The sequence below is a fragment of the Anoplolepis gracilipes genome, chromosome 10 (assembly GCF_047496725.1).
Source record: "Anoplolepis gracilipes chromosome 10, ASM4749672v1, whole genome shotgun sequence".
NCBI classification, from domain to species: Eukaryota; Metazoa; Arthropoda; class Insecta; order Hymenoptera; family Formicidae; genus Anoplolepis; species Anoplolepis gracilipes.
The window spans coordinates 6,503,915-6,520,754 of record NC_132979.1 but is presented as its reverse complement, the minus strand read 5'-3'; the positions used below and the strand labels follow the sequence as shown (position 1 = coordinate 6,520,754).

Below are 16,840 nucleotides of genomic sequence, written 5' to 3'. Positions count from 1 at the left end.
CGTTATATTAGAACGCAATAGCAGTATCCGTTGGACACCCAAAAATTACGTATCTCTTATATTGATCTCCGAACGATCATTAATATTCTCCCAGTCATTTGTACAGCCAAGTAACCATGTCACTGGATATTCGAGGAAAGTTTACCGAGCAAGGAATCGATCAAAGGCGTGAGGAGCTACGTCGGGGAGCGCGATCGAAGCGCGACGTTATCCCCAGATCGCTGTCGAGCCCAGGCGGCGAGGTGGAAAGAGAGAGAGAAGAGGAAAGGGTAGGGAAATAGGAATGCTCGTTAGCGAGAGTCATCCGTTAACGCCTGTCTTCCGGAGGATCGTACAATCAATTACGCCTCCTTCGCTCTCTCGCATCATCATCTCCGGGGAGGCCCGGAGCGTACTACCTACCGATTTAAAATAAACCCTCCCGTACTCTATCTCCTCCCGTTTCCGTTTTTTTCATTTCGTCCCGTCGATCTTTCGTGTACCATCGGACGGTTTTTCATTTTCGCTTCCTCTCTCTTCTTTCTATTTTCGATATAACGGCTTGTTGTTTTGCGTTTATAGTGAGATGGTAATTGCGACTTTTAATATTCTTAATGCGCTAGTGGGGAAAGAGTTTCGCTTCCAGGAAGGGAGGGGGAAAAAAAAAAGGGAAAAGAAAAACTTACCTTGTCCCAGGTTCGTCGGAACATGTTGCGAGTTATGATGCTGCTGCGGGTGTCCGTTTATGAACGGCGATTGCGACCCGTGCATGTCTATTTGAGCCATGGTGAGCGGCATCGGCAAAGTCGCCAATGTATTCGGTGGTAGCGATTTATGTGCTACCATGCCTTCATTACTATTAGCGTAAGTAGTGTAATTGCCTCGGCGACTCTCGCGACGATTCGTCTCGATCGCCGTCGTCAGTTGCTCGTTGGTCGAGAGATTTTCCTTATGTTGTTCATACGGGTATAAATATTTCATGTATCTGTCAACAAAAACATGATTAAGCGTGTGTATACTTATTATCATTTCTTGATAATATCTAATTTGCCTAAATATATTTACTTCATATAATAGATTTGAGAAAATATTCATTAATATAGAGATATGTATACAAATATACATAGTAGATAAGTAGATAAGATCTGATAAATTTTATATCTCAAAGTAACTTGAACACACAATGTTAATTTACTCTTTTTTCTATAATTCGAAAAAGCAAAACATAAATAATTTATGTTAGATTTTTAGAATTAGCGAGATCAATGTTGATGAAAACGATTATATCGGTGGAAAAAAATCTAAATTAATTGCACTTAAAATTATCTTATCTATAAAAAATTGCACTTGACATTTTAAAATTTAAGTCTTATTAAAACATGAATTGTGTGTCTCGAATTAAATTGCATCTTTATCATTATGTACGATGTTAGTTAGCCGTCTAAATGAATTCTACGTTGAACGTTCAAGGCGTAGACATATTTTCGTTACAGAGACCGCTTATAATTCGCGCGGGCATTGTTTCGGTTTTTACGATTGTCTGGCGGACCGCGGGCGAAACTAGCTCTTTGGTCTGGACCCGCCTCCGCCTCCGCATCTCCGTTCATTTTACCATAAGAGTTCAGACGAGTCCCTCGAAACCCTCCTTTGGTCGATAATCAAATTTACTTTTGGCACAGAAGTAAATTACATCTTTGCGCGGGAATTCAGAATATTATTGTTCGCAAACTAACTAATATATAAGAGGCTCTATAGAAATTAACAATTAAGATAAAAAAAAGGCAAATAAGAGTCGTTAGTGAGCATGTAATCGTACAATAAATTTCAAAATGAACATTCACACGATTTAACAATTAAATTCCGTGCTTAATATTCCACTTAGTGAATATCGACTTGTTAGTAATTAAATGCGAACGTTTCGACCATTTTCTGGCCATCTTCAGCGCAAACATAAATACAAATAAAAATAAAAAGTTGATTATTGACAACGCATAGAATAGCAATCATGGAGCGTGAAGAAATGAAAATGAAACAATGTTGTGTTGTTAAATTTGCCCGACATTATTTAGACTTTGGATCGAAAATGTTCGTTACTCTCCTCCCTAGTTGGCAGGCCAGGGGGTGTGACTACCGTTTTCTATTATGAAATAGTAATATGATCTAAATATATATATTATAGAGATGTTAAACCGAATCTATTGAGATTCATTCTATTAAAAGAAGTACTTGAATACCTTTGATTCTTTCTTCTCATTTTTCGACTTCATTTTTCGTATATTACTTTTTTAATGTTTCACATGAGACATTCAAACAAGAACTGACAATTCCCGCTCTAGATTAATATGTACAACAAAATCAACACTGAGTTTGAAAGTCAAATTTTTGAAAATGTATCTATAATATCTGTATACATCGAGTGTAAACACTTAGTGTCTGTTTGCAAATTAAGACTGTTTTTCTGTTTTTTAATATGTATCATTTCGGATAAGAATTTTTTGTTGTAAAACCGTTCTATGTTTGGCTCTTATTTGCCTTTTTTTTTTATCTTAGTTATTATCGTTCGCCTCGCTTATAAAGAAATTTCGAAATTAATATTCTCATTTTAAAGACGTGGAATTCCGTCTATGACGTAAGTGATGGTATTTAAATCTAGTAAAGTAGCTGTCGCAGTTATAAGCCATTTAAAGTTGTTGACTATAATTTTTTTATGCTTAAAAAAAGGAGTATAATAAATCGAATATATATTTTACATAATAATTTTCTGAACTTTTAGCTATCATATTTAATAAAAATAAAAAGGTTTTTATTTGTATATAAAATAATTATTTAAATTTTAATAACTGTCTATTGATGATCCAGTTATAAGTCACTTATAATCTTTTTATCCCAATTGCAATACGAAACAACCTCTTGTTTTGCAGAGAAATATAAACTTACTTCATTTAGGAAATATGTAGTCTTTCTTACTATCGACATTATTATACTGCAAATTAAACAAAAACATCGCCAGTTAAAAATTCTTTTTTTAATTCTTTTTGCAATATTATAGTTAAGTTAAAAATGTGACATTTTACTAATAGATGGCGTGATAATATTGCTTTTTAAATATGTTTAATAACTAATTATAATAAATATGTTAAATAATTAATTGTTTAATAAAATAAATTAAAAAGCAAAAGTGACTTACAACTGGGACAGTTACCTTACCTCCGGAAAAAAAAAAAAAAAAAGTGGAGAGATTAGAAAAGGCAATAGGGTTCGAATTAATCGACGCGTGATGGCTTCTCTCGGCGGATAAAGGCTTCTTCTCGAGGAAGAATATTTCGTTCAGGCCCGAGACTGTGTTTTCTCATCGCGCATATCGTTGCCGAGGAAAGATAGCCGGTTGCCGGAATGATGGATGCGCGCGAGGCGACGCGACGGGACGCGACGCGACCCCGACGTTCTGTCGCGTACAAAGCGCGGAGTTATTTTCACGAGTCACCCCCTCCGTCAGCCCCTTTGCCCTACAGCGAGGAGCATCGCCGTCCGTGTAATTCGTATTAGCCCGCACTACTTATAATGCGTCGGCTCCGTCCTCTTCATCTCTTTTTCCCTTCTCTCCCTCCCCCCTTCTCCCTCGCTCCCTTCTCCCCTCCTCCCCCGACTCCCAGGCATTTCGCGTCCTCCTCCTTCCTTCCGTAGACTAACCCCCGGCGGATAAACGGGATGCCTCGCGTCGTCATCATCGTCGTCGTTTCTTTGAATCTCGTCGACGAATCTCTATTTAGAGACGTCCGTCTTCTTCTCCTCCGGAAGAATGAGAGAAAGAGAGAGAGAGAGAGAGAGAGGGACGAGACAGCGCGCGAACGGCAGATAAATCTTCGTCGGCCCGCACGTTGGATATGCTATGTGGTATTATATAAACGAATATATATCGCGTGCCAACGCGGTTCTCCAGGTTGTCACAACCCGCCCCGAGGTGTCCTATGCGTGAAGGATCACGCGACGGAATCGTCGCGTCGTTGCCTAAGACGATGCACCTGTACGTCACACGCCTCCTCGTGCAACTCGTCGCCTACGTTGTTTTATCTCCTCGCCGACAGTAATAACACTGTCGGTCTGCGAGCTCGCGATATCTTTGTCCCTCGCCCCCTCCTCCCCCCCCCCACCCCACCCCGTACGAGATCCGCGAGATTGAATCATCTCGCTAATTAATAGAACATTACATAATGCATTCAACATCGTTGATCAATTATATAAGTGACGGACTTTTTTTTTTTTTTTTTTTTTTTGACGAAACTGTAAAGCGAATTAATTACTCAGACGTCTATCAGCTGATCAAACGTTGAAAGGAAAATACGAAGAAAATTGAATATTGATAATACACGGAGAAAAATTTACAGTACAAATTACAATGAAAAATACATTCCCCTTTTGCAATATTTATTGCTCAAATATAACGAGAGATATTAAGATATTTATTATTATAAAAATTATGCATTTATTTGTGTATCGGAATATTTGAATAATTAATATATATACTACTCCTCTGTAAAATATTATTTAGAATATATTGTTGAATAAAAGTATCGTAATTTCTTCCTCTCTTATACACTATAATAGTATATTTCACGATTACAAAAATTATTTTGTAATTTTTACTATTAATATTTCCTCCGTGTGCATAGATTCACCATCAAGCGCGCGCTGCTCATCTTATCGTTAATCTTATCGTCGCAAATTTCACGCTCGGATGAGTCCTCTCGCCGGCTGAGATTTATTGTATACGAATTTGAGGGAGATATAAACCGGGGTCCCGGATGGGAAACTTCACGATCTACTTACTGCGTGCGTAAAGTAAACGCGGCAGAAGTGATGCTTGCTGGTAATTTAAGTCCTTTAATGATCTCCTGCCACAGTTTCTTGTTGATCACTTCGACCAGGCCACCTCGCATCACCACTAACTTGTAAAGCTCGTAAAGGTCCAGTACAGACTTGGCCATGATAGGTAGACGATTAATAGGTGACCCTGAAAATAAAAATTATTATTTTTTAAATATATCTTACATTATTTTATAACATCGAAACAATATTATTGTTCTATTCTTTACTATTGTATTATTTAATTTAATTTAATTTCCGTTATCTACTGATGTAATTCCGTTATTTACTTATTACCTATTTAATCTCGTTTATTCGAATAAATAAATAAATAAATTATTCTCCTTTGGAGACTTTAATGAAGGAATAAACGATGTGTGAAACGCATAATAATTGTATGCATTTTATTTTCCTGCGCGATATCTTGACGCGATAATAATATATTGTCTTAATTATAATCTTTCTTTCTGTAATAATTTATTCAAATATGCCTGGCAATATTAATTAACACTTAAGAATATCAATATAAATTTTAATATTAAGGAGATTTCTGAAAAATGCACTTCGAAATCGATAAATGGCAGATCGTATAAATGAATCAATATCATAGTAGTAGCATCTCTTGTTCATTGCGTGATCGATCGCATCTTGAGGCACAACGAGCGTAAAACTGTTGAATTTTACGAGGTTTATCTAGACGCGGGACATTAACAAGAGCAATAATGAATTTGCAACGATCACGCAAGTAGTCTTTACGATCTTCCTTAGGGAGTATCGCAAGGGGGTTTAACAAATAAAGAGGAAGAGAGTGATTAAGGGGAGTAAAGAATGAGAACGCGAAAATCCGGTGAGACATCGGCAGACGCCACGCTTGTATTATCACAGAAGATTATCGTTGGACACGGGCAAATAACCCGCGTGTCTTTTACGAATCCCTCATCTACAAATGGTGTCAAACAAATATCTACCATGTAAACAACGATTGTATTTTGTATTAGACTATGATAAAAATTGGAGCAAGGCATTCTCTGCTTTCGATAATATCTGTTCGATATATCGGACCTTTTTGTATGAAAGTTCGGGAGGGGAAGATTCGCATTCATGGGGTAATACGGCGATTTAATCGCCACTATTCTTCGCTATACTATACAACTCCACGTGAATGAAGGAGAATATTGAAATATTGAATTGGGAATAGTTCAATTCCTAAAATAAAACATTCAAAATTCATACAAGATGTGAACAAATTCTTTTGCTCACATTAATTTATGTATGAGATTACGAATAGATTCTTTTATTCACGGTTAATTCACGTATCGCGCGTGCATGAGAAGCGTCTACCATGGGTAGCCGGACCGTCGAATTTTACGAGGTTGCCCGAGCTACAAGTTAACGGGGTGTTAACAAGAGCAGCAATACTCGCGACAAACAGCGCACGTTTTAAAGTACGTAAACGTAAACGGGCTTTTACGAGTTGGCGTAATCTGAGGTTTAGAGTCGCGCATAAATATTCGCGAGCGACGCGTGTCTAGAACGATCGAAAATCGTTTCACGCGAACAAAAGTCGGATAACAAATAATATCTGAATATTGGAAACGCCATTACGCTTTTATGAAAATAAAGATATTCATATAACAAACGTGTGATCCATCGGGATAATTTAATATCTCCTTCTTCTATCGTATTTGATTTTGACATTTCATCTCTCTCGAAGCTGGACAATTTCCCCGACGCGTGGTCGGTTCCTTTCCACGGAGTCGGTGGATTTTACGAGTTTGTCCAGAGGTTTGTGTTCGAGTTAACGGGGCGTTAACAAGGGCAATACTCGCGACTATCGCGCGTGCGGAGTCCGCTTTGCGGCTCTTTACGAGCTCGCGAACGATTTCGTACCGTCTCGGCGAACACGGCGCTCACACATACACGTGTACGCGAGTACGGGCAAAACGAGAAAGGGAAAAGGCGCGCCGTATCGCAGGATCGTTTATCCGCCATCGAGGACGATGAAGGGGGCCTCTGCCCGCCATTCCTGACCGACGAGAGAGGAGGCAATAAAACCGCGTGGCTCCGGGGTAGGGGAACCAGCAATTTCGGGCTATCGAGCGCGCTCCCTTCGGGTTTATTATTGGCCCTGCAATTATTGTTGATATACGCGCAACCCAGCAACCCGCGCTTAATGCTCCTATATAGGGCGCGGCGATAAAAGCTGCACAAAATGGCGACCGATTCGCCTTTCTCTCTCTCTCTCTCATCCCTTATGTCGATGCAGTGAGTTTTGTGTACGCAACTCTACGCAAACTAGAAAAATTCTAATTAAATTGGCGCGTTAAAGGTTTTTTCAAAGTAAAACATACGAAAGTAAAAAAAAAAAAAGTGTTAAAATCATTTGAATTTCACAAAATCGAAACGAGTTCGAGAATTTGCAAATTTACCCTCCTTATACGCTTTCCGATACAAGATTAAGGGAGAGACGTAGTGTAAAACAGCGGGAGTGACTGCCGAGAGGAAAATGAAACAGTGAGAGAGAAAGGAGAGGAGAAAGAGTACAAGAAGAAAGGAAGAGGGACGGAGAGCGAGAGAGGAGGAGGGAAAGAGGAGAAAGAACGTTTCAGGATGCGATTACGACTTTTCTTGGTAGGGCGTCCAATCAGCAGTTATTTTTATAACGGCCGCCGACGCGCCGCGGCTCGTCTCCTCGAGCAGAGTGTTAGCCAAGTACGAGTATCGCGCGACGATGGCCCCATCGCATGCTACCTTCAACGAGCCAAAGTAACCATTCATGTGATGTAGCTAATATGTATTATTATCATCGTACATGAGATTTTTTTACGATAAAAAGTACCATCCTTCGCGCGTCAGTTTCCCAAATGATTTTTTTCACTTCAAGATAAATGTGTGAATAAAATAAAAAAATTCTTCCCTTCAGAAAATTCACGCGTCGCTCCTATAAATTTTTTTTTTTTTTTTTTTTTTTTTTTTTTTTATGAAGGAGAAAAGCGAAAACATGATCGAAGAGAAGCCGAGAACGTGCGTCTCTTTGCTGCCATATCCGCCTAGCAGTGTGTATCCCTTTGCAGCATAAATGTGGAAGGGATAATTGGCATACGAAACAAAATGTTGCATTTTATGGGTTATTGCGAGGAAGATGAGAACGGATAGGTGCGGCGGGGTCGAGGGAGTGTCCCGATCTAATAACGATCGGTTACGTCGCAGGCCTTTATTAACACACACACACACACACACACATATCAACTGTGCTTTAAAGAAGTTTCGGACGCGCGAAATGACTTTTCCCGGAATCTCGCGTGACGGTCCTCGGAATCTATCGGTGGAATATACCCCTGCGAGAGACTGCTCTCAGCTTGGCTGTTTCTCGCCGAAATAAGGGTGTTTATCACCGACTTCCACTTGTTTTCCCCGCATCAAATCTTTCTCGAGAGGAAACAAAGTCGGGGATATATATCTCCAAAATATATATAGTACGTCGAAAAACGACGTGCGTCCGCGCGAGAATTTCAAACGAGCAATTCAAATAAACTTTTTCAATTTTTGAGAGTCGAGACACGCGTATGCTACACTTTCCAGCGCGTGCTTTACGAGCTAATTTATGGTTTTGCGGTTCACGCTACCGCGTAAGATCACGTCTTTCCATCTATACGAGCTGAAGGTTCCGTCATATCTACACCCCAATTTTTCGATCTCGACGAGAAAACAACGTTCTTTTACGATAGATCGAGAAACAAAACCAGCACACGGATAAAGAGCAAAGAAAGAGCAAGGAAGAAGAGAAGAGAAACGAGAGAGAGAGAGTGTCTCGCGCGGGTTAACTTTGTTAGCGCTTGGCATTATCAGACCGGCAAAAGAGATTGGCATTGCGAGGAATAGCTGGGAGGGGGTGGAGTTTCATATGAAATACACGTGACATTTACTGCCTTCACCGGCTGGGCCCCTGCAAAGACGCAAACGCATTATAAATAGATCTCCTCCCTCCGCACCCTTCCGCCCTTTCTCCCTCTCTCTCTCTCTCTCTCTCTCTTTCTTTCCTCCTCTCTTCACTCTTTTTTTTCTTCATTCGCATCACTCGACTTCTCACTCCCCGGCTCTTCGGTCGAGAGGCACGAAGATTAAGAAAGGTCCTGAGGGAAGAAAAGAGGAAGAGAGGGTGGGGGGAGGAGGGGGCGGAAAGGGGAGGATGAAGGGAGCGCGGCTACGGCCGCAGCGGCCACATAGACCGCTACAATCTGGTTTATAATCTTGTTAGGATTTCGCGGAAATATTGGCGTAATTTACGATCCGTCTTAGCGAAGTTAACTGTCGGAGTGTTGCCGCAATGGAACGATGGCAGGCGCGTACCAAGGGTTGCGCTCAACGGCTGCGCTTTTGTAGCAATGCTTATATGCTTCTCCCTTTCGTTGCATTTTTCTGTTGCATCCTTCCTCTTTCTTCTTCCTTTTCATCCATTTCAGTCGTCTTTTCTTCTCTCCAGTCATATATCCTCTCCCTTTTCCGATTATCTGTCTCCAGAGTCTCCAACTTGTGTCGCCGAAGCCGGTTTTGCATTCTCGGAGAGCGTGTCGCGCGATTCGAGTACACGCTCCGGTCGTCGTCGTCGTCGTCGTCGTCGTCGTCGTCGACTCGGAGACAAGGACGCGCAAAACAAATCGCAAGCGAGCAAAGACAACCGAGTTTCACCGATGTATCTTTTGTAAGGATGTTGTGCAACGGACGACGACACACGTTACATTAGAGATGCGTACCGTCATCCGGTGGCGCGGGTTCCGCTATCGAGGCATCGAAATCTCTAAGAGAATCACTCCCCCCCCCCTCTCCTCACCCCGAACCCACTTGTTGCTCGACGAATCAAATAATTGTATTTCCGTGAGTCGACGGGGCGCATCCCTGGGGCGTCGGCCAAATAACGGGTGTGGAGAGTAAAATAGAGGAGCGCTCTTCGTGGGTGGTATCGTTGGCGTCTGCCCGTCGACGAGCGACATAATCCCGGAAAACAAGGCTGATCGAATGCAAAGATGCCAAGAGATCTTGCGGATTACTCGGCGGGCGTGTCGGACGCGTGTGTCTAGAGGAATATAAATTTGAGGGGCATTATTTTGGGTGAAGGACGAGAGGGGAGACGTGGCTCCGGGGAAAATTACAGAGCGTCGGAACCGAACGCTTTTTTGTCAAAGGAACGGAATCGACGATCGAGTAGAATGTAAAAAAGTATCGTTGAAAAATTCGCATATTTTTTTTTTTTTTTTTTTTTTTTCCTTTGGCTGATCCAGACGATGACCAAGACGGGGTGTACGACCTGGGTGGCCCGGCGGGAGGGACTCGGAGCAACGACGCGATCCGTACACGTGTATCGCGCGTGATTTGTGCGCGCGACGACGATAAAAATCTTCAAATATAATATCACGAGCGATAAAAGTGCGCGCTCGCTTACGGCGTTCTACGGCTTTCTTTGATAGACTTTACGACGAGGTCTGATTTGCACGCCTGCCCCGCCGTGGTGGTGTGCGCACCACGATTCGGTTCCTCAAAGCCGGAGCCGACTTTTTAAAAGCGGCTCCAGGAATTTAAGCGTCCGCGAACACGTTGTCCGACACAATACTCTTCGTATAAAAAGGTAGGCATCGGGAGAGCAGTGTATCGCGTGTTCGCGTTTTCCATTCTGCATTATTTTTTCACGCTTGGAAATCCGAGAGTAACATCCCGCACATTTTGAGATTTATAATTCGACCGAGAGTTTATAACAAATACATTTCGACTTTGCGATTACGCGATTGCAGGTGCATTGTCTTTTCGCGGTTAGAAGAACATTTTGTCCGTGATCCTCGTGTTCTTAAACTGTCGAGCAGAAGACGAGGACCAGCGAAGACGACCACGAAGAGAAAAAAAAGAGAGAGAGAGAGAGAGAGAGAGACAGCAACGAGACGACGAGTCTGTCGTCGTTCCTTTGCTCGCGCATGGCTACTCTCCCACGGAGGGATGAATGCGAGGGATAGTCGGGATTACTGCCAAGCACTTGCCAACAATGTGGCGAAGCTTTGATGTGACGTAAAATGGCACGTTAACCGGCGCGCCATATCTCTACGGCCGGTTGCACATACGGCTTTATTTCGCCGCGACCGGTAAGAGGGTGACGTTTTGATCGGAAAGTCGTCTCGGCAAAAAGGGCATCAATGCCGTCGCGTTACGATCAGAAGCAAGAAGATAGAAGGACGCTAAATTATCTCGTCGAGACTCGTCAACCTCTCATCGAGGAGTCCTATATAAAGCGATGTAAATTACAATGTGAAAATAACAGTGTTTCATCGACGCGAACGCGTTTTCTTTCATTTTCAATCTCTCTCTTTCTGGGAAACAAATATCTATATATCATCAAATATGAATTTATATAATTATATAAAATATATTCATACATATATATTTTCTTTCTTAATATGTACAAGAAAAATAATTGGAAGAACAATTTTTGCAAAAAAATGTACCATGTATAAAAGTTTAAAGAACTTTTGGCAAAACAATAGATTAAATAGTAAGTTTGAAAAAGGAGAGTGATTTGATTGTGCTTAAGGTGTCAAAGTAAACATTGGATTAAAAGTTGGAGAAAAATATTTCGACCCAGGTGTAGTAAATGAAAAATTATGCAAAAATTAGAAATTTAATTTGCAATAAAGACAAAGATTAGAGAGGCTTCGGATGAAAGCGTCGGAGAGATGCGTCTTGAAATACACGCACGCCCAGAGGTGGATATGCGGTATCGCAATAATAAGAAATCACCAGAGACCAGGAGTAAGCTGTCGCGTCGGTCATAAAAAGCAGCTTAACGACCGACAATTCACGACGCATTATTATTCCCGTAACGCATCTAGCGCGGAATAATCATCGAATCTTCCGCGAACGCCGTCTCTCTCGCCGCTCTATTCTCGGGATTATAAAAGACAGTAAGTATAGTGTCGTCGCGAAATCAACGCTACGTTATTGTGCCCCGATGCCAGATATAAATCAACCTATATATCGAGCAGAGCAAAAATAACTTTCGATTCGTACTTGTCATTCTGCCAGAATAAGGGTTCCTATATTCCCGCGCGACCCAAATCCCCGGTCTGTCTCTCTCTCTCTCTCTCTCTCTCTCTTTCTCTCTCTTCGCGACAGACGCGACGTGTATGCACTATGCAGTTACGTGAGATGCGAATTCGTCAGGGATCGTAAACTCGCTGATACGCCTTTGGACTTTAACGACGTTAATCGCATCGGGATAAATCGTCATGAGCGGTAATGAAGTTTGTTCGTCAAATGCCCCAGGGTACGCACCTACGCATGTCCGAGTGCATTCAAACGCATTCTGATGATATACGTTAATTTCCATTCGACCGTTCGAATGAACGGTAGAAAAATCCAAGTGAGAGAAACTACTTTTGGAAAACTCAATTTTTAATCTAATATCTATTTTATACGTAAACATAGTCGGATTACTTGTTTTTGAAATTAATTCGTCTACAGTTTTGCCGTAAACTTCTTTTACAAAATTCTGGAAGCTTTCGTTTAAAGTATAAAGTAGAAGCTAAATCCCTTTTTTTTTTTTTTTAAGTAAGCGTCCAAAAACTTCTCACATCTTCTTTCGAGATGAAGCTCGCTCCCGACTCATCGTGACAATTGGCTCGTGCGCCTCCAAAATTCTACCTGCCAGCAGACACGTGTAGGCGTCCCATTGTCAACTCTGGCAACTCGTAGAACACGTTTACTTTTAGGTCCAAAAGAATTTTACCGGCGCGTCAGTTTAAGCCGCAGCTTTTGAGCTACTTTTAGAAATAAAGATGAGAACAAGTACGTATACACAACACACACAACACACACACACACACACACACACACACACAAGCGCGTGTGCAGGTAGAAAGGAAGCTGGAAGCGAGAGAGATGAAGGAGAAGCGAGGAAGGGAAAGCGATATATCACGAACCCCCAGAGCGATCGGCGCTGTTGTGAAATATTAATAAGCAAATTAGTTCAGACTTAGTGCCCAGCGCCGATACTAAACCGCCATGATGGAAATGGCCGTCGGCCGTCTATAACAGCCGTATTTTACTTCCCACGCCTCGTCGGCATCGCGCCGCCCGCAGAATGCGATTTCCGTTCCTCGGCCTGTCCTCTTTCCTCGCTCGCGTCATCTCCGATCCTCTCCTTCGCTCTAAAGCAGCGCGTTCGCGCGCTACCCTTCTCGTGTGTATTGTCTTTTTTTTTTCCTCTCTCTCTCTCTCTCTCTCTCTCTCTCTCTCTCTCTCTTCTCTCTTGCATATTACACACATCGTTTCTTCGTTGTGTATCGTACCGAGATATATCGTTCACGAATAACGTTTATGACGCGACTCGTAGCATCTATAATAACGCGCACACCCGCATGGACTGCAGCAGTCCGGTAAAAAGTCGTTACCGTCACCGGTGCGTAAAAACAAACGTACGCGAATTCCCGTCGAGGCCAGAGTGTCAGCGAACGACGCACGGTTGCTCGGTTGAAAATATTTGACGCTGATAAAATTTATCTGCGATACACATAGAGAACAAAAAGCAAAAAGCAAGCTATGTAAATTTGTTTTTAATTTCTTGAAATAATTTATCTCGATTCGACGATAAGACGCGACAGGAAGATTCGAAACATCGCTCGTACAATCTAATCAACAGCGATGTAATTTAAACTTCAGCTACAGATATGTATCACCGAGGCGAGGTGCGCGAAAGATAGTGGAATCTCCATAAATCAATCTTTACGTTCTAGGGTAGACAATAATTTCAACTGCGCGCGCGAAGAGCGGTGCCGACAGAAGCCGCGCGGACAGAGGGAAGTCTCTCTCTCTCTCTCTCTCTCTCTATCTCTCTCTCTCTCTCTCTCTCTCTCTCTCTCTCAACCGTTGGTAAACGAAGGCTGCTGACTCTTGGGACAAGAATTCGACAATTACGTCACGAGAACGTAACGGATGATCGCCCGGCGTCGGGACGTCTAGAATGTGCGAACGTCATCCTGCTAAATGCTTTTCGTTCGCCCGCTCGCTCGTTCATTCGGCGCGCGCGCGCGCGCGTGCTCGCGTGTGTTCTCGCGTGCTGCCACTATCTATAGCGCTGAAACGTGCCGGGGCAGTCGGCGGGCTCCCTCTTCTCCGACTCTTGGATGCTGGAAGCCATCCGGTCACCTGTCCGCTACTGGAAAATGTAGGTCGAACACACGAGCGGGCGCGCGCCCGCGCGAGTGAATAACTAATTGGACAGGTGTAACGTTCCCACGTTAACAACCATAACTGTCACGTAGAGACGCGCGGGATAGAAATTCAATTATCCGCGACGGTCGACAGAGGTCGAGTAGATTTAAGGGATGCACAATATGTCGAGAATCTAGGGCGACTGACTTTTTTCCTGCAAATGCAATGTCATCTCTTGGTTGCAAATTATTGGATATAAAGCTTGATATTGATATCACAGCTATGTTCATCGCTTGAAATTTCAAGGCACTAGCATGTCTACATAATTAGCTTTGAGAGTAATTGCAGTACCTTATTGACGTTCGTCGAAACAAAGTTTTAAGCTGGACAAAATGACAACAAGTATGTAGAATAGTTTGGATCTTTCCAACGGAAGAGGGACTAAAAAAGTTCCATTTTTACTTAACCAAATAAAATTGTCCAACTTATTCTTCTATTCGAAAAGAATCACCCACAGGAAATTTATTTCTAAAGGTCAACTTTGAATGCTGATTATTAAGGGTTCTGAATAGTATGTAATGAGGATTTTTGAATACAAAAAAAAAAAAGGTAAAAATCCTGGTCAACTTTTGCACGAATACAACATCGTATACGATTCTGATCAGAAAAAATAAATAGTTGGAAAGAGCATGTTCTGACTGTTTAAAGTATCAGAATAAATGTTAGAGTGAAAATGAAGAAAGCAAGAGAAAAATACTTTGATTCGGGGGAAATTCATAAGAAGAAAATGTATGAATAATCCTCCAGATATACACAGCAGTCAGTCCAGATTCTTGTATGTCTGATATAAAAAAAAAAGAGCAAGAGATCAATTTTTTATTATATTTTGCAATCTTTTACATTTTTAGGGAGGAAAAAGCGTTGAGAAAAATATCGATGGGAGACGCGGCAAAATTTGTAGAATTTTTGAATGAAGAAAAGATACCTGCCTCAGATACCTGTTTCGAGATAGCGCGCTCTGACAAGGTTCGCTTGGATACCAATCAAAAATCCGCATTATAATAATTAATGTCGGAAGAATTTCAGGTTTGCTGCACGAAAGCGTCATTTTTGCGTAGCCTAGCTGCATTGCCGCAGGGTATCAATCAGTGACGTGCAGATACGTCATTATTCTGGATTTCAAACAATTAGTGATGATTGCTCGCCTTTTTAGAGAAGAGCTACAGAATTAAATTTATCACGAACCTTCTACGAAAAGCGAGCGATATCCTGATAATTGTACAATATAATTATTGCCGAGTTTTATCTCTATTTTATATAGATATGTCACTGCCGTCTCTCTCTCAGAAGAAAATGATTAATTATAAAATATAAAAATTACTTTATACTTAATATTTTTAAAAATTATTTTTATTATTTATCGAAACGAATCGATCTATATATTAAAAGATTACAAATCAGCTTCAAAATCTGATCAAATATTCTTAAAGTTCAATGAGAACGCTTGAATCACGAAACTCCTGCGAATACGATGATCACGAAACGTTTATCAAACGGGCAAAAGCAGTTACATAATTAGTAAGTTGGGTGCATTTCGTAAAAACGCAAAAAAAAAAAAAAAAAAAGAAGAATCTGTCCCTGTGGTATTTGCTTCTTCTCTTGCTTTTCTATCAAAATAACTTCGCAGCGAGAACGATCCTTTAATCCAGTAATCTTGATTTTCTGCAGACCCTTGGAAAGCCGACCGGTGGTCACGATCAAGACCTCGTTGAGAAGGTCTGGAGAGGAAAAAAAAATGTCCGTATTGGCTCCGCAGTGGCGCTTCGGAGAAAAGCATTTGAACGGAGGTTTTATGCGGCCGATCCGTCAGAGACGAAATCCATCACCCGCAGGAACAATGCCCGCCCATCGGCGGCGCAGTGCTAGGACTTTATTTCGTTTTATGGAGGTATATCCGAGGCCGGGAGGGTTTATGGACAGGATGGATTGACTCTCTCTCTCTTTCTTTCTTTCTCACCGATCATTGCCTGGTCGATGTATGTCTACACCGGCTCGTCGATTTGCTCGACAAGGTCGTAAAGACGATAAAACGACATTGGAGCCGGTGCGAGATACAAATAGAGGTATAAACGAAGGTGTTAAGGAGGTGTACGAAGAGAGGGACCGGTATAATCTCTCTCGCGTATATAAAATGTCTATAAGAGACATTGGCGAGCTGTCATTGGACTCCGATCGATTTGATCGCTCTCTCCACACGCGATATTCTAAGTTTCCCGTAAACGTTATCCGCGCTTATCCCGACCTGAAAACGATTTTTTTATAGGCCAGTCCCTCGGACCGGTCGAAGATCGATTCTCGGTAAAGGTTTTAATGCGTATGAATTTCGATATTTATTACGTAATAAAGACTCAACGAATAACGCTTTGAGAGAGAGAGAGAGAGAGAGAGAGAGAGAGAGAGAGAGTTCTTTGAAATCTTTATAAGACGTTAGCGGTAACATTTTCAATACGACATCGCCGGAGTATATGGGTGTTGTTAAATGAATTAAAATTTACGCACATTATACATATATGTCACCGTCAATGTGTCAACGCACTGTCAAACTGTTTCCCATTAACCGTTAATCAACGATAACCGCTTCTCGTTGTCTCGATTCAATCTAGTTTTGATTTTAATCCTGTGAAATTGCATTTAACGTTAAAATGTGTTGCAAGCTTTTATGTTTTAAAAGTTTATAAGTGGAATTTTAATTTTTTTTTATAAATATTATCAATTTTAATAAAAATGCAATTTAAACGCAATTCGC

The 16,840-nt window shown here is 41.5% G+C and overlaps 1 protein-coding gene across 4 annotated transcripts in view; it reads right to left on the bottom strand.

Annotated features, from left to right (window-relative positions):
• Positions 1-16,840, bottom strand: part of Retn (retained) — a 104,222-nt gene that overhangs the window by 3,353 nt on the left and 84,029 nt on the right. For all 4 annotated transcript variants that reach the window (XM_072900969.1, XM_072900971.1, XM_072900970.1 and 1 more), the window contains exons 5-6: positions 4,807-4,990; positions 666-964 (exon numbers count right to left, since the gene is read on the bottom strand). In XM_072900969.1, the coding sequence (XP_072757070.1) occupies positions 666-964; positions 4,807-4,990 (483 nt within the window). The remainder of the gene's footprint in view (positions 1-665; positions 965-4,806; positions 4,991-16,840) is intronic.